We start from the raw sequence: 21,681 nt of genomic DNA on the forward strand, positions 1-21,681 counted from the left end.
AGAATGGAATAGAAAGACAAGAAAGCAGCTGATCCTGTCTCCTGTCTGTGCTCATATCAGCTGCTCTAGTCCTAATTGATGCCTATAAAAATGTTTCTCATCATCTAGAAGTATCTCATGAGGGGTCAAAGCAAAGAGCTCTATCAAGACCTCATGTTGATAAAAACACACTGGCGGCATCAATGGTGTTTCTAAACCTCTGGGGGGCTGGAAGTGAAAAGAAAAGAACATAATTTGACAATAAACCGGCTACAACCAGGTGCTGCTGCAAGATTTCTGACAGAGTCAAAAGAAAACTGAGAAGAGTTGTCTAAGAGCCAAGAAGCACTCACAGATAAAAGTGATCACTGACACTCAAATGTTACTTTGTCGTCTATTATTAAAGTATACCCAAGTACTTGTAGGACTCCACAATTTCTACTGTACATCCTGACTTGCGACCACTGTGTTATCATGGGCAGTGAGTGTCTAAAATATATGCACACATCCTTAATTTTTGAAACATTTAGAGATGAAAACGATTTTTGACACCATCTTAGAAAATACTTAGTGACAGAACCGGTACAATGAGTAACGACTCAACCATGCAGGACGGGTGACGCCTTCAGGACTTACTGTCCCTGCTCTGAGTGATGTAAGACATTCTTGTTCTTCAGTTTCTGTTACAGTATGTCTCAGGGAGAGAGGGTCTCCAGGTCTGACCCTCCACCTCCACACACCTTGGTTCAAAGTCATAACAATGATTTTACATAATAGTTTGGGGTTGGTGACCCCCTCCATCTCCTTCTGTGTGGTAATAATGGGTGATAGTGGAGCCACGTGTCACAGCAGCAGCAAAGTGAGAGGTCAGTGTGTGTGTGTTATTGTGCATACAGTTGTGTTGATGTGTCACTCATAGATGATGATGAGCTGCTCTGAAGACAGAAACTACACGTGTTCAGATGATGCGTGATGAAGCTAAACACAGAGGGAAATAAAATCTGTTGCTTCTGCTCTTGGATATAAAATACACTCTGACTTTTCAGCCTCAACCAAAACTTCCCCTTCTAATTCCCCCTGTTATCCTCAGTGTTTCTATTTATTAATAATGAATCATATGAATTCATATCTATGTGAAAGAAATCATTCGAACACGATGAAGAAGAAACTTCACCTGCCCCATTTAACAGTTTAAGAGAAGCATATTTAACTGATGAGCTGTTGGAGACTAAACACAGAGCCACTACTGGACGTCCATCCACTAGGGTGGATAGTTACAGTAGTAGAAGTGAATGATATAATAAAAAATAATAATTTCAGAACAAGTAAAAAAAAAAAAAAAAAGGTTTCAGGGGTTTAAAGTCACACATCTGAAGAACACGGAGCTAAAAGGCACTGAAACTCTCTGAGAAGGAGCTGCAGAATCAGCTGATTCATTCTCTGTGGGTTCGTCAGTACAAGCAGCATCTTTCATGACATCACCACCATCATCTGATCCGTAGCCAAATATTGATTAGTGCAGCTTCAGAGGAGAAGTCTGGGCATGTTCTTCTTGTTGTAAACAAATCCATCCTTCCTTCCATCCATTGGCTGCAAAACACCGGAGCCAATCCCAGCTGATACCTGAGAAGGGCGGTGGCGGAGGGTGGGGCGGGGAACCAACTGGACCGGTCCTGTTGTAAACAAATACAATGGTTAAAAAAAAAGAATCAAAGATTAATTTATTCCACTAACAATAAGGTGATTGTTTGTATAAAACCTGATTTACAGGTTTGGTATTTTTGCATGGCAGCTCCACTGTTGTTCAGACAATGACCAATAACCTGTAGCCTGTTGTTCGTCCCACAGGTTTTTATACTGAAATCTTTATTCATACATTTGCAATCTCTGCAGAGCTGCTCTGACAAATATAAATACTTCCTATCTATAACAAAGCATCACGCACATGCAAACTGTCACATTCATGTGGTGGAGTCTTTCCCTGCATGAAAATAAAGAACCAGAGGAGCTTTTATAACAAAGCAGTTTCTACACCTGCAGTGAATTTGACTTTGTAAGTGGTAAAAGTAAATAAAGGTGAGTAAAAGTACAGAGAAAATAGAAAAGCAACCAAATATAAAAATAAAAATAAAGAAGAAACTATAGTAAACAAGTATGTGCACAGGTCCTATATAAAGAATTGTGCAGGTACACCTACAGCCAAAATTGTTCATTGCCCTGTTAATTACAAGGAATTTCTTATTTTGTTCAGTTACAGATTATATTTCAACTCAGATTTGACAGGACATGGAGGAACATCTGAGAAGACATGAAAATGACTGAAATGTCACAAGCAAGTCAACTTTATTATTTAAAAAAAAACTACCAGAAGCATTGAAAATAATTGTAAACACTAAAGTTTAGACCCTTAAAGAGAATGGTTTGTTTGAACATCCTGTATAGGTATCACTGGAGTATGAATAATTAAACACCTTAAACACTTAATTGGCCATGGCTCCAGATTTTCCTCCATGTCCTACTAATGTCAAATCTGATTTGAAATAGTTGAAATACTAATCAGTAAGAAATTCCTTGTATATGACAGAATCATTTTGGGCTGAAGTGTGAAAGTGTAATGCACTTCATTAACCCAGCTCAATTAACAGTGCATTGCTCTATTACTCTTTAGGCTGCTCACGTGGATTTGTCCCTCCACAGAGAGAGAGAGAGAGACCACCATACCCGCTGAGTTTCAACCTTCACCTGGACCCATGTGCACTGGAGGAAAGAAAACACACACACACACACACACACACACACACACACACACACACACACACACACACACACACACACACACACACACACACACACACACACACACACACACACACACACACACGCAACAGAGTCCAGTCCTCTGTTCCTGAGTCCAGTCCTGCAGTCAGTCAGTCAGTCAGGCAGTCAGCTGACCGAGGATCAGCCAATCACAAGTCGCTCCCTGTTGTAAATAAAAGCTTTCGCGTTGAGTGTGAAAAAATCCAGCAGAAGTGAAGAAGAGTTTCAACACACACACGCGGACACAGAGAGAGAGGGAGAGAGAAAGAGGAGCAAACATGACGGTGACGGAGACGGAGACGAGAGTCAGCGGTAAGTTCGTGTCTGTGACTTATTTCACCGGTAAACTCATCGATGGAGTCGCTGTTCGCTGCGTTTAGAGCTGCAGCTGCTGAGTCCTGACAGAGACCAAGCTCTGCTCGAGACAAAGTGCTGTTGCTTCATTGTTTCTCTACCTGACGTTGTGTTTTCCTTCACTGAAGCAAAGCCTGTAGTATATTAACCTGTGTAATAGGCCTAATCCTGTGTGTGCCAATAGAAAACTCATATTAAGCTGAACACTCAGAATTATTTTGATTATATTCACCTTTCATGACCCAGTCATGAAAAACTTAATATTGAAAGATCAAATGTTACTCTTATTCTTTCTGATGTAGAGACAGTAATAAATAAACCATTGCTTATAAATAAAATGATATAGTTTTAGCAGTTCTGACCATGTATCTTAGTGAATAAACATTATAATCAGTATAATATCTGGCAGCCTGCTGCTGCTGCTGCTGATTATGATGATGACAGGTACACACTGTACAGCACAGTGCACCTGTATAAATGTTTATCTTACTTTATTGGATCAGTGATCAAATCTACCTGCACGGCTGCTCCCTGCCATTAAATCTCATCTTTGAACTTGAATTTATTTTTTGCTCACTCAGCTCGATCAGCAGCCAAATGAATAATAGGCCTACTTCAGTATTTGTTCCAGTCATACAGTAATGGAGGCATGGTGGTGTATGTAGTAAAATCAATATCATTTTTGTCAGATTAAGTTTAAATAATAGTTTTATGTAAATAATAATTAGATAAACGCTCTCCAGCACCAATACAATATTTGTATTTTCTTATTGGAAAAACGAAGAAAGAAAGAAAGAAAGAAAGAAAGAAAGAAAGAAAGAAAGAAAGAAAGAAAGAAAGAGGGAGAGTGTGTGTGATTGGGTTGTGGGCAGGTTTTTGTTATCCCCAAGAATCTGTCTGAAAATAAAAGGTGCACCACAGTGAAAAAGTGCAGTGTAAGGCTGGATTATAACAGGATTATGTTTAATCGTCCATCTGTAAATTTTGCACCAGGCTACGCTGCACTCACATGATTATTGTACAGCCAGAGAGGTGACGACAGAAACAGAAAAGACTAACATGCTTCATTTAACAATTCACAATTTAAAGGTGAAATAATAGTGTTCAGTTTATGAGACGAAATCTGAAGGAGTCTTATTATGAATTCAGATATGAAATTATGCGTGACACAAGAAGATATTTCTGATAAGAAAAACACACATTATTGAAAATAATTTAATACATTTTCAACATGGAATAAAAATAGATTCCCTTGAGCAGCTGAGATTAGGCCACCTTCCTTTTTAAAAGGAACAGCACAGCGTTTAATCTCTAATCTTCTTTCTCCCATCAGTCATTTTAGGACAGAGCATCTGTCCCATTTTGCCCCCAACTCCCTCCAACTTAATAACATTTGTAGAGGGATTTTTCAATTACTGTCACTAAAATGCAATTCTGTTTGTTATTCCTAACAATAGACAAGTTTATTATTGTTGTGTTTACAGGCACGAGTGGAGCAAACAGCAGCAGCAGCAGACGGGTAAGAACACACAAACACACAAACACACATCTTTACAACCAAACCTCTCTGTTATTATAAAAGTCAGTAGAGGAGATAAATGCTCAGAAACAGACACATCAGGATGAGTCACAGCAGCTCTGCAGGATCTCTCATCTACTTCTCTCCTCATCTTTTTCCACGGCTGCCAGGTTTCATTTTATGGGACCGCTGCTCTCTGTAACATGTGTCTCACTGAAAACACACTGAAAACACACTGAAAACACACTGTACCGACACCAGTGCGTCAATCAGAATTTAAGTTTAAACTCCCTCCCCCCAGGCACCAAACACCTGTCACATGTGTTCAGGAGCCTCGTGTGGGTTATTGTACTTTCTATGTGTAACAGTGTAAAAAAAACAAAAAAAACAAAGCAGCTGTATGAAGCTTAGATTGAGCTTTTATAGTATAAAGTGACATTTACATTAAAATGAATGAGTTTTAAAGCAGATCAGCGGTAGTCTCTGTATATTCGATCTGATCTGATCCGACTTGCCGAGCCAACAAAGCCTCCACCTGACTGTGTGAGAGCTGCGCTGTTTTCATTGTTGGTGTTGTTGATCTTCGTCTTGTTCTTGTCTTTCGGGGCGGCTCAACCTGACGAGTGGCATTTTTCTCCCTGAGCAACTTAACGGAGCCGTGAAGGGAAAGAGAGCAACGAGAGGCTAGCGAACGTGACACATGGAAATATTACATAAACTGTGACAGACAATTTAAACGCACAAATTGTGTGTATTTTTTTCCAGAATATGTACAGTACTGAGACCAGTGTGACATTTGTGTATCATTGTTCCCACTGTTGTCATGGCAGAGCTCGGAGGGGGGGGGGTCGGGGGGGTCGGACTAAATTCCCACTGATCCAGTTTGTGTTGCTCAGACTTCTCGGTCTTTACTGGATGCAAATGAGACATTTTCAGATGTCTTGTTCATGTTCTCTGTCGTGGCTCAGTTCCATGCTGCTAAAGGCCACACACACACACACACACACACACACACACACACACACACACACACACACACACACACACACACACACACGATGAACAACACCCTGCTGTTCTTTATGTAGGTGAAAAGACAGCGACGGAGCCTCCGTATTGTTTCAGAGACATTTGTACACTGTGAGAAGTTTCCTGTGGGAAACACTGATCATGAGGTTGCACAGTGTCAACAGGGGTTACACACAGCAGGGCCTCATACACAACCATCCTCTCTCTCTCTCTCTCTCTCTGTGTGTGTGTGTGTGTTCAGGACAGCCCCGGAGGACTGTGGGACTCTGTGAAGAAAGCTGCGTTTGTCATCGGATCTGGAATCTTGTTCTTGGCTGCGTTTGGAAACTCTCTGACATGGTACAGTAGGATCTGCTCACACTGAGCAGCTTCACCACACAACAACAAACCAATCCAATCCAAACCAAACCAAACCAAACCAAACCGAACCCGGCCGTTTGACCTGAAATGAACCCAAGGAGCCGAGGCGTGGCACAGACACCGCCACCGGCACTTTAATACACAATAGAATAAGAGAAGAGGGCAGGATAAAAGAGGCAGGATGAGCGGTGGAGGAAAGGTGAGGACGATGACGGACACAGTGTCAGAGCAGAGGGGGGGGGCAGGGGGGGCAGGGTGCAGGATAATTACAGGGGAGGACATGACTTAACATGAAGTTACATTACATCACAGTAATGAAACAATGCGTGACATGACGCTACAGGACTAAAACATGACTGAACTAGACCTGATGTGACAGGACCAGGTGCAGCAGGAAGGGAACAGAAACCTGTTGCAGAGTGTGTTCAGTGTTTTCCTTGTTTGCATGCGGCTGCGTGTTGAATCACCTGCTGCGGTTTCTTAGAGGATGTTTGGATGTTGGTGCAATTCAATTCAATTCAATTCAACTTTATTTATAAAGCGCATTTCATGCACAAGGCAGACTCAGTGTGCTTCACAACAGGTATACATAGTTACAGTAAAAACAGTCATAGAAAATCAATTAGAAATCAATCGGAGAGTACAAGTAAACAATCATATGCCATCTTCACCACATACACACTTAAACTCACACATGCACACACACAGTTCAACAGAATGCTGTTGAAAAAAGTGCACTAATGTGAGAAAACACTTCTTCTTTTTGCATTTTCTCAGGCATCTCCAGAAGTTCTGGGGCGCTTCGGGGGATTTCTGGCAGAACCAGTGGACCAAAGTGCACCAGGCCTTCGAAGGTCACGATGCTGGTTTGTTCTACTTCGGTAAGAAACAATAGGTTTTTTTTTTTTTTTTTTAGTTTTGTCTCTTGTGGCGAAACTCGATCTTCAGAGTAACACATGAGCACATCAACAAGCAGCAGGCAGCTGGTTGGTTCAACACAGAGGAGATCTTTGTCAGGCCCTGATCAGAGATCTGTTTCCTTCCATGACTGACGGCTCGGGCTTCGTATCACCACATACTTTGTGTTTTCCTGTGACGTCGGTGGTTTCATGGATCTCTGTGCTGTAACTTTCCATTTTGGAATCAGCAGCGTGAAGCGTACAAATACACAAATATAGATCACACGCACACACATGTGACTTCATCGCCACTGAAACACACAAACAGGGTTTAGTTTTTTAAATGAAAGAGGAAACTTTGTGTTTCTGTAACATTGAGTCTCTAAACGTCTTCACTTTTACGATGCAGCCGTCGCCTTGTTGTTGTGTCACACTCTGTCCAGTCCAGCTGTTTTTGATGTGTATCTTCAGATAAGACACGTGTTGTTGATGTGATAGTGAATTATGTGACAGCGATGAAGGACGGAGCAAGTCTCACACTGTGCAATAAAAATAGAATAGAATAGAATAGAATAACATAGAATAGATACCAACAAGGAAACTGAGCTGCATCTTCTGCAGTGTAGAAAATAAAAACAGATATAAAGAAAAAACATAGATTAATAAGATAACAGTAAGACAATCATATTGACAATCAAAAAACATTCACATCCAGATCCACGTCACAGAAGAAGAAAACAGTCTTGACTCAAAAGACATTTTCACAATGAACAGTTTATTTTGTGCCTATAGACAGTAGAGTTATGAAAGGAAACGGGGGGAGAAACTGGGTGAACAGTCCTTCTTGGGAGTCAAACCAGCGATCTCCTGCATAAGGAGATTTTCTTTCATTATCTTTATTCTTTTAGGTTATTGTTATTATTATTATTATTATTATTATAAGTAGTAGTATTTGAGGGGGATTTTTGCCTTTAATCGACAGGACAGTTGAGAGAAACAGGAAATGAGGAGACAGAGAGAGGGGGAAGGACATGCAGCAAGGGGCCAGCAGGGGAATTAAGCCCCTGCTCAACCCAGTGAGCTAGACGACTTTCTACTTCTTTTTTTATAATGTTATTATCCTCTACGCTGCAGGTCCAGACTGACATGTTAAGCCTCTTGTTTTAAACATGTTGAATAAACTGAACTGATCTGATCTGAAAACAGTAAAACGTTTATATTTTTCTTATATTACTTCTTCTTCAGGAGTTTTGGATGTCATTCTAACATCATCATGTCGTCTCTCTCTCGTGGTTGTTCTCCACAGTGACGATGTCCTTCCCCACCGTGACCTTCTGGGGGGCGAACGCTCTGCTGCTATTGGTGGACACCACCGGTAAACCCGCCTTCATCACCCGCTACCGTATCCAGATGGAGAAGAACAACCCGGTAAAGCTCCACACCAACTCACACACACTGACTGTCATTTTATTGATCCTATCTGGTTTAGGTTTAGTTTTTCTATCTCACAGTTTTCCTCCTCTCTGTCTCTCATCATAAATCCATCTGATCTGAGTCTCCTCGACTCCTGAGTATGACAAGGAACTGAGGATGAATGAAGGGATGGAGAAATGAAAATATACAGTCAGTGGCATGCAAAAGACTGCTGCTTTGTTTCCCTTTTTCACTCTGAAACTGTAGAAAACTAAAATAACACACTGATACTGATTCAAATATTGAAAAAGAGTGTTTCATGTTTAACTTTATGTCTTTTGGAGATCATTTCATCTTCCACTTGATGAACTGGTCACATTAACAGACATTTGGACCAAGGGGTGCCCAAACTTTTGCATGACACTGTATTTGATCCTTAAAAAGACTCACGGGTTGGAAAATACAGGGAAGGTCACATCAGGGCATCATGGGAAATTAAAAACATTAAAAACAAAATAAAAGAGCAAATCTGAACCTGCCTCTGCCGATGTTAGTTTCATTAAGAACATTTTTATCTATTAATTTAAGAGCTATTCCCACTTACACATGTTTTTAGCACCTTATGTGATTCATGTCATAGATGTGTGATACACAGCAATTAGTCAAAGAGAAGTTATGCTCATAAACTAAACCCTGATATTTTCCTGTTTGTGTGTATGTGCATGAACAGCACACACGCACTTGGCCTTCATTTCTGCAGATCTGATATGTTCACATCCGTCTGACCAAAGTCCCGTCTCTCTGTGTGTGTTTGATCAGCAGATGTTGTCGGACGCTGCACAGATAAAAAAAAAAAAAAAAGATAACCAGAGCTGGAGGTTACTGTGAAAATGAAAAAAAAAAAAAATCAGATTATTGATTATTGATTATTGTTGAGTGATTAGAACCAAGACGGCAGTGCGCAGGAAGTTCATACCCACCAATGGGGGGTGGTTCAGGTTTAGTAATAATTTTCCCCCGGAGCTTGTTATCTTCCAGCTGTGCAGCCAGAGTTTATCTGCTTTATGGAGGCGACATAAAAACGTCTCGATGGCCGCCGTCCTTCTGTAATCTGGTGTGATGAGCTAATCTGTGACAATCTGCTGAGTCATCCCGTGTTTCCTGAGCCTGTCAGTCTGCGGTCCATTAGTCCGAGTGCAGATACCGCAGATCACTGACCGGCAGTAAACCAACCGTCGTCATAAACAAAGACCAGACTTACACAAGAGCGGGCATCTACTGTACCAGAGGGCTGGACTCACATGTCTGAGACCTTGACCACTCTTCAGATCATCTGATGGACACAGTTTTATCTCAGACATTTTGGTTTAAAACCGACCAAACAGGAAGTTCCTCACTGCCTTCATTGATCATTTATTTAGGGCTTCAGATAATTCGATTTTTCAAGTTTAGTCACAGTCACAGGAAAACAGGAAGATTTTAAAATGGCAACAAACTTGAACAGCTGATGTTTGATGTTTGGGGCATTTTGAGTTCATTTTGGAAAACAAGATCAAGGTCTTTTAAAAATAGGTCACTTACACAAACCGCTCACGTGCTCACACACACAAACCCTCATTGTGTTTTTAACCAGAGAGCAAAGTTTAATGATAAAAAGTACAAGTGATGTTTGTGTTTGTTTTGAAGTGATACAAGAAGTTTTCATGCATGTGTTTGAATTTAAGTGAATGAATTAATCAATTTGATTTTCAAACGAACGTGTATAAAATATACATATCAACTTATAATATCCCATATGTTTAGCATTTTATTTTTTATAAGTGAAGAACAAGATCATTTAGAAACTGCAACAGTAACTTTAAAAGTCTATATTTATTTAGCACATTTTTACAGTATATTAAGACATAAATTAGTAAAAAAAAAACTTAAAATTACTTAAAATTTCAAAATAAAATACAAAGACTCAAATCAAAAACCTAGAGGTTGAAAGTCACCAAATGGCAAATATAAAGATATATTTATCATAAAAAGATATTATTATTGGATGTCAATGCAGATTTTTTAAGGCTGTGCCTCTCACCGACCTCTTCCTCCATCCTCCATCCTCCAGGTGGACCCAGACAAGCTCCGTCAGGCTGTGAAGACCGTCCTCTTCAACTGGATCTTCATCTCGGGGCCCATGGTGGTGGTCTGTTACCACCTGATGTCACGGTGGGGGAACCCCTGTGGCCCCGAGCTGCCCACCTTCCACTGGGCCCTGATCGAGCTGGCCGCCTTCTCCATCATAGAGGAAATCATGTTTTACTACTCACACAGGTAAAAAGAAAAGAAAAATAGGGCCGTTCACTTTAATCACTGCCCCCTAGTGGTGAGGAAAGAGCACTGCCCATAAGCACAGGCTGCACACAAGTGTACTTTTACGTTTTTTTTGTGCACTGTTGTTGTGGTTTTTAGATCTTGTTCCTAAGAGTAATTAGCAGTGAAAGTTGATCCTCCTTTTTTTTGTTTTTATCTCTCTCAGACTCTTCCACCATCCCAGCCTCTACAAACATTACCACAAGCAGCACCACGAGTGGACCGCCCCCATCGGACTCGTCTGCATCTACGCCCATCCTCTGGAGCACATGGTGAGTTCACTGTGAAGCGTTAACACGATTCATTTATTCAGGGTGCTTGATCCTATTCACAAATTTAAAAATCCAGACTTTTTCAAAACTAATCACTACAACTTCATCATGCAGTTTTGAGCTTGGATACATACTTTTTTGCTGTCTTTTGTTGTACCTTTTCTGTCTATGTCTATGTCAATGTGCACAAAATGTGCAATATACTTTTGTGTTTGACTTCAGGGTCAGGTCCAGGTCTTAAATTTCAGGCTGTTGGAGCCATACATTGTTATATACTGTAAGGCAACGACCCATTTCTGCAGGCAGGACTGGGGTTTCATGAGTTTCTATGCAACTATGATTGATGTATGCGTTAATAACACATCGTCATGGGCCTGCAGCTTATTGCATATGTAGCTTACATGACATGACACGGATACTGTAACACAAATCTCAATCAATTTATTTATTTCTGATATTGTTAAGTTGCTTAATTGAGTCCCAGCGATTGATAAATGAACACAGCTTGCTGTAATGTTAGACACATTCTGTAGTTCACCTTCTTACACAACTGTTGCTCAAGTTGATAAGCCGAGATGTTCAAGACCTGTGCATGCACCCTGTTAGTGTTTATTACACTGCCCGTCCATTCACTGTTGCATCATTTCGATAAGCTTCTGCAATGTCACAACATTTATTTCCGTTGAGAGTTGCATTAATTTCAGTCTCATTGGGGTTGAGGTCTGGACTCTGTGGTCACATTGGACCACATTTCATCCCTGAAGATGATGGTTCCCCCACTCTCCTTCCAGTCTTTAATAATGTGTTGGACAGTTCTTAACCCAGTTTAGTCTCAGTAATCTCCTTACATGTTTTATTTGCTTGATGCCAATAATTTGACCCTCCTAAAACAGATTAACATATTTTCCACAACCACAGGATGTGTCTTCGAAATGAGACTGCATCAGTTAGGGTTAAATAAGTTGTTGCCAGCTGAAACATAACCATCCATGCAGTAATTATCCAATGGGAGGCTCTGACCTGTTAGCTTAGTTAAATCCAAGAGGTGACTTTTTTCTTTTTGGACGGGCAGTGTATAACCACAGTCTGGACTCTGGACAGAGAAACCCAGACTGAAGGATTTGAATTCTTCTCCCACACAGCTCTCCAACATGTTGCCCGTGGTGATGGGACCTCTGGTCCTGGGTTCACACGCGTCCACCACCGCCCTGTGGTACTGCGTGGCCCTGGTCAGCACCACCATCTCCCACTGTGGATACCACCTGCCCTTCCTGCCCTCCCCCGAGTTCCACGACTTCCACCACCTCAAGTGAGTCCACCTGCCTGGACCGGACAGGAAGGCTGTGATTGGTCGATTTGATGGATTGATTTGTTTGATTTTATTTATTATTTTATCTATCTATCGATCAATCTATCTGTCTGTCAATCTCATCTATCCATCTGTCGATCTGTCTATCAATCTATATCTATCTATCTATCTATCTATCTATCTATCTATCTATCTATCTATCTATCTATCTATCTATCTATCTATATATATAAACTCTAATTTAACACTGACACTAACTGAAGATCATTAAACCACCTGAACAGTGAATCTTTATTTCTCCGTCTCCAGGTTCACCCAGTGCTTCGGGGTCTTCGGGGTTCTGGACCGGCTCCACGGCACCGACACCAAGTTCAGACAAACCAAACAGTACGAGCGCCACGTCCTGCTCACCGGCCTAACCCCGCTCAACGAGACCATCCCCGACTCACCCAAGAAGGGCCAGTGATGACCTCTGACCCCCCCCCCCCCCCCAACCTCTGACCTCTGGCACAAGTGCCCCCGGCAACGTTTGGGAAAATCACCGTTGTCGTTAACTTGGTGACGTTAAAAAGTCCCAATCAAACTTTTTAAAGACAATTATTAGCTGTTGATGATTTTACAGTAATCGATGTCGGACTGTGAAGGTGAAGCTGAGAGTTCAGACTCTCCTTCACCTGACGTGCAGGTTTTATTAAGTTTACTGGGATGCCGTCGTAGCTTCTGATTGGTTCATTCAGACGGGTAACATCCAGAGGAAGTTTCCAGAAGCTCCAAATGATTTAATTTAAGAAAGAAAATGCACAATATATTAAACTCCAGTTATTAACCAACTGTCCTCTTTGTTTTTCTCACTGGGCGTCAATGGATGTTTGTAAATTGACGATATTCACCACATGTACAGGGTTGAACAGTTTGATGAGAGAGAACGAGGTAATTTCACCTCAGTCTCGTTCCTCCATCTGGGAAAAACCACGTTTGTGTTTCATGCTGCGTTCACTGCCTCCGACGTTTCCTCCAAATAATGACTGAGCGTCGATGTTAAAATCATTTCAGCAGGAACAGATTCTGTTATTTTAAAACAAATGTTAATGAATCTTTAAAATACTGTTTGTTTTATTTTGCATGTAATTCTCATGAGCAGATTTTTTGTATTTTCAGTCTTCTGCTGCTGCGTTCACTTGCTGCTCGGACAGAAGACACTTTTGCACTTTGCTACCATTCCTTGTGGCACTTAAACACACACACACCTGAATGTGAATGTGGCTTTTGTGTTATAGAAGACATGATGTGTAAAGCTTGTATAAGGAAAAAAAATGAATGTGTTTTGATTATTTAAAGAACAAGAAAGTGTGATTGATGATGTAATGTTAAAGTTTAAACTGGACTTGTTAATATTAAAACATTTTTAAAAGTGGAATACGTTGTTTTTTCATTTCTGGCAACAAATAAAAACACTCATGACATTTTGTTATAAAACTCACATTCTGAACAGAAATGAAACACTCAACAGTCATTGTGTTTGAGGTTTTTTTGTACGTTTTGTGTTTTTTTTCTTTATTAAAGGAAAGCATAATTACTACAAATTACAAATAACACTAATAGCGAATCACATCAGCCTACAAAGCAGATATTATGAATATTAAATGATATTATACAAGATCTCATTCAAGTATTTTACATTTTTCCATTTTATATATTTTTTTTGTTCCTTTTTTCCTTGTTTTCATCTTTTTTTCCTCATGACAAGCCTAGGATATTTGTAATGTAATGAACTATTTTAATGGTTCATATACAGTTATTTGTTATTCATATGGCTTTATGGAATTTTGTCCTTTTTTTTGTTGTTTTGTTTTTCAGTCTCCAGACATCATAACCAGCCATATTCCTCTGAGCAACATCACAAACCCCCCAGCTGGGTAACTCTCTCTCTCTCTCTCCATCTCGCTCTCTCTCTTTGTTTTCCTCCTCCTCCTCCCTCTCTTCCTCTCGTCCAATCATCACTCATCTCTCCAGTGTCCGGCCGCCGTCCTGTGCGGCCAAGTCCGTGTAAATCTGACGAGCGGGTGGCGCCCCCTGCAGTTTGTTTGGACAGCTAGCAGCTGATCGTAGAAGGCTGAAAACACCTGAACACCCCCCCAAAAAACAAAAAAAAAAACATGTCCAGGCGCCAGGTGAAGCCAGGCAGGTGATGATCACATTAGAGGGAGGGGGGGGGGGGGGGGGGGGGGGGGCGGGCGGTGGGGGGCGGTCACATGACTGTCCCCAAGGAAGAAGGCCCCCTAGTGGCCGCTCGTCACGCCTGCAGCCACACACACACACACACGCACACACACACACACACACACCAGCTCAGCCTCTCAATTTCGAAGGCTTTCCGCTGGTTTTTGGGGAAATGCATGGAGTTTTAGTTTTTCTTGAATAAAGGTGGTAGCTCTTTTTTTTTTTTTTTTTTTTACAACGTCTTTAAACCTCCGGTAAACAACTTGATGCATCAACTGTGAGCTTCTGAAACTGATCCAAATCTCCCTGAAGTTAAATCAACATGACACTTAAGAAAAAAAAAAAAAAAAGGAAATGAAACAGGAAAATAAAGATAAAGTAAGTACAGCTTTGCTTTGCATTTTTCCAACAACTCTGAGTTTTAGAGGAAGAAACTGAAGAACGGAAACAAAACGCGACGTCATCGTCCTCCTCCTCCTCTCTGCTGGAACATCAACCAACAGGCTGAAAAACTTTTTACACCAACGGACCTTCGACTTAAAATAAAATTACAAAAAAGACAAAAAAAAAAAAAAGAATAGCAGGCACATGTGACCAACACAGCTTCATCTACAGACGTCAGGCTTTCCTCCAATTTAATTCCTCAAAATCATTTGAAGATGATGTGACTGAAAAAAAAAAAAAAGCTGCAACCAACTTTGCAGCTTGTCCAGAGAAGACGAGTCACTTCTTTAACATCTGGATCAACATGTGTGTATAAGACTGAAGATTTTTTTTGTTTGTTTCAATTCAAACTAATAAAACAAATCATTTTATCCATTTTTTAAGTCTTTTCCGACTTGTTTGTAGAAAAACCTGGAGGTTTGTTTATGGTAACTCTGTTGTCTCGGCCAATTTTAACTGTGATTTCAACATGAAACACTAAAAAGCACAGAAACAGATTGTGTTTTTTTGTTTTTTTTTATCCCTTTTCTGATGTGAACTATGTTCTGATGTTTGTTTTTTAAATCAGCCTGACACAAACCCTGCCTCCAACCATAACAACGCTAGAAAAACACTGCAAATTGAAATTAAAAAGCATTAAAAGATAATTATGAGACCATTAAAAAATAGTTAGCGTACGTACACGTGTAAGGCAAATATAATAATCTGTTCTATAAACAATAAAACAACAAACAAGTAGCAGGGAGCTGTAATCATTCCTCTTCACCTGGCAAATTCACATTTACATTAATGGAGGAAAAAAGAGAAAAAAAGAAAAATCACCATTTGATATCATCAGTTTGAACCATCCACACAGCCGAGTCGCTGCAGGAAGAGCGACGGCTGAACACAACGGAGTGTAAACGAACAACGCAGTCGTACATGTTCCTGTCCTCCGACTCCGACGAGGCGAGACGCTGGAGGTTTTTTTTTCTTTTTAGGTTTTCATCACGCTGCTACATCTGTACCGGTGTGTGCGACTCCTACGCCTCTCAAGTGTTCATGCCTGTTAACTGAAGTGTGTATCTTCTCTGTATGTGTGTGTGTGTGTGTGTGTGTTTTTATATATGTATATATGTATGTATATATAATATATAAGGAAAAAAGGGGAAGAGGCGGAAAAGCGCCCGAGGCCCAGTCGGCCTCATTAACAACAAGCAGCGAAGTCGAGCCGAGTGAACAGCGGCGAAAGTCGTCCGAGGCCAAAATAAAAATAAAAAATAAAATAAAGGAAATAATAAAGTTCTGAGCCTCGTTGGCGTCTCCACCCAGAGCACCTGCGTCAGAGAGCGACAGCCCCCTCTCTTCTCCTCCTCCTCCTCCACCTCCTCCTCACAACCACGGTTTTCTTCAAGTTAATCCAGATTGATGATGATGATGATGATGATGATGGTTCCAGTCCTGTAGTGTCACTGATGTCGACGGATGGATGGATGACGTCAAGCGGATGGATGAATGGATGGATGCGGCTCGTCTGACAGGGAGGGGGGTGGGGGTGGGAGAAAGTCAGGAAGCCCCCCACACACACAAAAAACAGGAGATCTGATCCTTGGTGGGAGGTGCAGGGTCGTCCCTTCCCGACTCCTCCCTCACTCATCAAGTGTTTTGTTTCCTCTTTTAGGAGGAGATGGGGGGGAGGGGCGGGGCGTGGCGTGGAAGGGGGGTGGGGGGGTCAAACTTCAACCAGGTCGACATGTTTCAGCACAAAAAGCCACGACGCGCAAAAAAAAAAAAAAAACACAGAGGGAAGAGAGAGTTACTGGAAACTTGTAACAGACTGAAATGACACTTGGAAGACAGCTCAGAGGAAAGGTGAGGGAGAGGGGGTGGTGTGTGTGTTGGAGGGTAGGGGGGGGGGGGGGGGGGGGGGGGGGGGGGTTTGACCAGATGATGTGGAGGACTTGGATGCTGTACAATCAGACGATAAGGTGGCGGGCACAAGTTAGAAGCAGTAAAACCATTAAAATAAGGCAACTTTCAATGATCATGTCCATCATACTGGGAGGGAGGAGGAGGAGGGGAGGAGGGGAGGGGAGGGGGGGGGTACAAGTCTGTTTGTTGTTCTTTTTTTCCTCCTGCTTTTTCTTTTTTAATCATTTGGTTCTTTCATGCCCCCCCCCCCCCCCCCCCCCCCAACCCCCCAACCCTCCATTGTCTCATGTTCAGCTCCGTGGATGGAAAACGTCAGTCGCTCGGTTCAAACCACTTTGGTCCGGTTGAAGCTGAGTTGAGCTCGTTAACTTCCTCCTCCTCCCTCCTCCCCCCCCCCCCCCCTTTTTTTTTTTTTGTTTGTTTGTTTTTTTCAGTCTTTTAAATCAGATGCTCAGTCTTGATCAAACTATTTCCAAAAAGTCTCCAACCAACCAACCAACCAACCAACCGCACGCCGACGAAATAATAATCATTAATCTGAGATCTGGGCGAGTCGAATATCAGCCAGCAGCAGCAGGACAGTGATGATCATCAAAGCAAGAGGGTGAGGGGGGAAAGGGGGGGAGGGGTCCCAGTGATGGAGAGGGAGGGGGGTCAACGTTTATAAAAAGAAAAAAAAAAATTATTCCAGGAGAGTAAATCGCCACCAGAACCATCCACCGCGTGGACCGGCGGGGGCGCACAGGAGGAAAAACTAAAAAGTAAAGAGTTGGACGCCTCTTCCACTCGTTGCCTCGTTAAGACAAGAAGTTCTTTATCCTCCAAAACTTCAAACTAATTAATACACCGAGTCATTTTAAGTGTTTGTATTTTTTTTCCTCGTTTTTCAAATCAAAAGTTGTGATAGAAAAAAGAAATCGAGCTGGACGCCCCCCCCTCTCCCCACCCTCTCATCCCCCCTCCCTCCCTCCTGTGGCGCAGAGAGAAGCCGGTGACTTGCAGGCGATGGTTGAGTTGATCCGTGTTTGTGGCGTTACTTCAGTGTCTTGGCATCTGGTGCGGGGGGGTCAGCGGAGGAGGAGGAGGAGGAGGAGGGGGTGGAGGTGGGTTTGGCATCATCCTTGACAGCGGCAGCGGCGGCGGTGGCAGCGATGGGAGCGACGCCGTGGGCATGCCCGTGGCCGTGTCCGTGTCCATGTCCGTGAGCGTGTCCGTGTCCGTGGCCGGCCTGGCTGTGGGGCCGACTGGAGGGCAGGGAGGGGTGCCGGCGGCGTCCGTCCCCGCTGGACGAGTGTCTCCTGCGGCGTCCTCCTTCCTCCGCCTCCGGCTGCGAGGAGACAGAAGCAGAGCGGAGGTTTGAAATGTAAATATCCATTAATACATAATAATAATAATAATAATATCAATATCATTATTATCATCATTATGTCAGTGATTCAATTCAAAAAGTGAAACTAAGACATTATATAGATCCATTATTACACAGAATGAAACGTTTAATGTCTTTATTTATTTAATATATTTTAATTGTAATGATTAAGACCTAAAAGTTCAGTATCTCAAAGATTTTATACATTTAGACCAACTTAGAAATATTATTTATAATATGGAAATGTTGGCCCATCTATATGCAAATGTACTTACTTCCATGATATTCTAATGTATTGAGATAAAAATATTATACAAGTTATTATGTCCTGTTATAGCTGCGTTGGTTATGTTCTTTTACTGAACATATATGAAACTAATATTATTGTCTGAGGTCACATGACTCAGGCCATGAAGGTATCATTATTTAAATCAAAATGTATCTTATGTACCATGTTTTGTTTTGAGGTTTGTTTGTTTTTTACCCATAAAGTTTCAGGACAAAGTTTTGATAAAAAAAACAATTCTCCTTACATCGATCCTGAAATCTTCCAGGCGTTTGAACTTGCTCAGACATTCCTGCAGCTTGGGATCGATCTCCATGGTTTTGGCCTTGGAGTATTTCAGGAAGGCCCAGAACTTCTCCAGCCCATAAAGCTGACCTGGGAACAGCCAAGACAACACACACACACACACACACACACACACACACACACGGAGTCAGTTTTCAGGATACATCTACAGAAAATCATTAATTCATAAAAACATCTCAATCAGTGAGAACAGGTTCAATTTTCTTTGAACACGGCTTCTGTTGTGTAAATGTATAGTATATAGTATTTTCTATTTTATTCTAATATGCTCTAATATTATTATACAATTTCTAAATTATAATGTGTCAGTTGAATCCTGTAATATTCACATCTGGTGTTTGGTCCCTGCAACATCAGGAGGCCAGACTTTTTTTTTTACTTAAATTGTAATTTAAGTAATAAAACGTTGTTTTTTTTTAAATAACATTATCTGGTCTAAACTGGAATTTGTGGCGTCTGTATCCAAACATAACATACCACAATGTTGCTTTTCACTAAAGGCTGCGTATTGATTTCTTCACCTGTTGCAGATTCTCTCTGTTGGTATTAAAGCCATTCATTCCTTTGCTGCAGCCTGTATGTGCAGTGTTTTTTCCAAGTTTTGTTATCTTTTATCTAATTTACCTCATAAAGTCACTTTCTTCTAACTTCAAAGGAGAAAAACTGAAGCAGAAACTAAAAACAGCAGCCGTGAACTCACCGGCCTCGTAGTCTTTCATGGTCTCCTCCTGGAAATCCTTAAAGATGTCTGGTCTGAACTTCTTCTCTAGACCGTAGCTGTAGTACCTGAAGAGGCACTCGAGTCCGTACCTGCAACACACACACAGTCAAATTCAGTTCATCCATCTAGAATAACTCGCTGTAAATCCAGATTTTAACTTCAGAGAGTGGACTTTTTTTTTTTTTTTTTTACCTGTATCCCTCCTTCCCGTCCTCGACCACCAGCTGTCTGAACTCCTCGTACATCTTCCTGTTGAAATGATCTCGCAGGAAAAACGACCAGAAGCGGAAGAGCGTGTTCATCTCCTGTGATTGGCCGATTCCCAGCCGCTTTCGCTCTGTGATTGGACGGAGGGAAACGGGTTATTTAAAGAAGAATAAAAGATGATGATAGTAGAAATGATAGAAGGAGGTGTGTTGCTGCTCACCGTTTAGGCAGCGCCGGCGGTACTTGTGGTAAACGTGTTGCGTGAAGCCGTTCTCCTTGAGCAGCTCGTGTGATGGATGCTGGAACTTGGGGAGGGACTGAGGCGTGCAGCCGATGTTCCCCAGGGCGGGGGTGCCCTCTGACGGGCTGGCGTTGGAGCTGAGAGAGAGAGGAAGAGAGAGAGGAAGAGGAGGAGTTAGTCACCTGGGCCCAGTTGTTCAAAATGGTCTGGATTTTTAATTCCATCCAGGATCATGAAATCCATTTTTACTTTGCTTTTTTTAGTAGATGTAGTAGTTTGTTAATTGATGCCTGACTGTAACAATTTGTGCACAAGATCGAATAATCATCCCAGTTGGATTGGATCAATCTGATCCAGATATAAACTTTTCTAGATTACCAAATCCAGATAACGAGTGTTAAATGTAGAACAGCAGCATGAGGTCACTCAGAGTGGATTTATCTGTAAATGGGCTGTTTGTGTTGTTTTCTGTGCTGTTATTTGTTTCTTCAATGTCTTTTAAACAGCCAGACCTGATCTGAGCCACAACAAATACATAAAAAAAGCAAAAACTGTATCCATTACTCAAATTAACATTCACATTGTGAATATTTCACCATGTGTTTCGAATTCAAAGTTAGGGCTTAGGGTTAGTTCAAAGTTTAATCGTGATCCGACTAAAACGTTTTGAACAACACAAACTGAGAGTTTGATCCAGATTCAAAACCAAGACTGGATTACGTGATCGAATCCGATCTCAGAATCTGTTTTTACCAACCCATTTTTACCCAATTTGATCCGATCCATTATCCCAAATCCAATCAGATTACTTTTGAACAACAGAGCGGCGTCTCACCTGACGGAGGCCGTACGTGAGCGATGCTCTCTGGAGTCCATCACCCAGCCGACGTGACACTCCATGGGCGGGTTGGAGCTGTGTCGGGTCTTCCTCTTCCTGGGCGTCTGAAAAAATAAAATAAAATAAAAAACATTAAACCTTTTTGTCAGAGTGGACGGATCCAAACACTCGGGTAAAAACCAGGCGTCTTGGTTTTTAAATCCTAGGCGGCGCTCACCTTGGCGTCGACGGGCCGACTCTCCTTCACCACCGGGTAGAAGCGCGGCGTCATGGTCGCGTCCTTCCTGTGCGGGGTGCGAGGCGTGCGGGGCGTCCGGGCACTGCGGTAGTTGGGCGAATCAGGCACGGTAGTTGGGAGCGAGCGAGCGATGGAGGAAGGTTCGGGGGCGCCGAAGAGTTTGTTAGCCAGAGCGTCTGTGGGAACTGAAGACGAGAGAGAAGAAACGAGTTACAGGGAAAGTTTGATCTCAGCAATCCTGAAAAATTAAACTCTCAATAAAACTCATTAAGACTAGCGCAGACCCCTAGTGGTACCTGGTGTAACTGCAAGGAGTACTTAAAACAATAAAGTACCATTTTATTGAGTGACCTTTACAAATATTTTTCTTTTTATTACTAAAATAGTGACCAGAGCCTCATTACTGCCTTAAACTGCATAACGCCATTACTACAAATCCAACACTTCCTGTGTTCTTTTCAAATTATGAGCGCATATTTTTAATAGGGCTTTTATTGTGAAATAGCTTACAGGAAGATGGTGTAAAACTCAATAAACAAGCCATTTTCAGTGTATAGCAACTTTTAAAAATAAACTTTCCAACTAACACATGTA

At 41.7% G+C, this 21,681-nt stretch overlaps 2 protein-coding genes across 2 annotated transcripts in view; one reads left to right on the forward strand and one right to left on the reverse strand.

The window, feature by feature from the left end:
- The first annotated feature begins 2,984 nt into the window (after nt 1-2,984).
- Nucleotides 2,985-13,723, forward strand: faxdc2 (fatty acid hydroxylase domain containing 2). The gene is made up of 9 exons (XM_083986516.1): nt 2,985-3,108; nt 4,635-4,669; nt 5,940-6,037; nt 6,836-6,939; nt 8,264-8,385; nt 10,481-10,686; nt 10,892-10,997; nt 12,140-12,306; nt 12,616-13,723. Exons 1-9 carry the CDS (start codon nt 3,075-3,077, stop codon nt 12,770-12,772), a joined length of 1,029 nt encoding a protein of 342 aa, XP_083842642.1. The 5' UTR covers nt 2,985-3,074; the 3' UTR covers nt 12,773-13,723.
- A 3,419-nt stretch (nt 13,724-17,142) lies between these two features.
- larp1 (La ribonucleoprotein 1, translational regulator) overlaps nt 17,143-21,681 on the reverse strand; it is a 51,687-nt gene continuing 47,148 nt past the window's right edge. The window contains exons 15-21 of the mRNA XM_083986285.1: nt 21,067-21,272; nt 20,847-20,953; nt 19,991-20,148; nt 19,756-19,900; nt 19,543-19,652; nt 18,784-18,911; nt 17,143-18,208 (exon numbers count right to left, since the gene is read on the reverse strand). Coding sequence (XP_083842411.1) covers nt 17,915-18,208; nt 18,784-18,911; nt 19,543-19,652; nt 19,756-19,900; nt 19,991-20,148; nt 20,847-20,953; nt 21,067-21,272 — 1,148 coding nt within the window. The 3' untranslated portion in view covers nt 17,143-17,914. The remainder of the gene's footprint in view (nt 18,209-18,783; nt 18,912-19,542; nt 19,653-19,755; nt 19,901-19,990; nt 20,149-20,846; nt 20,954-21,066; nt 21,273-21,681) is intronic.

Source organism: Trachurus trachurus (assembly GCF_905171665.1).
Source record: "Trachurus trachurus genome assembly, chromosome: 14".
In the NCBI taxonomy this organism is placed as follows: Eukaryota; Metazoa; Chordata; class Actinopteri; order Carangiformes; family Carangidae; genus Trachurus; species Trachurus trachurus.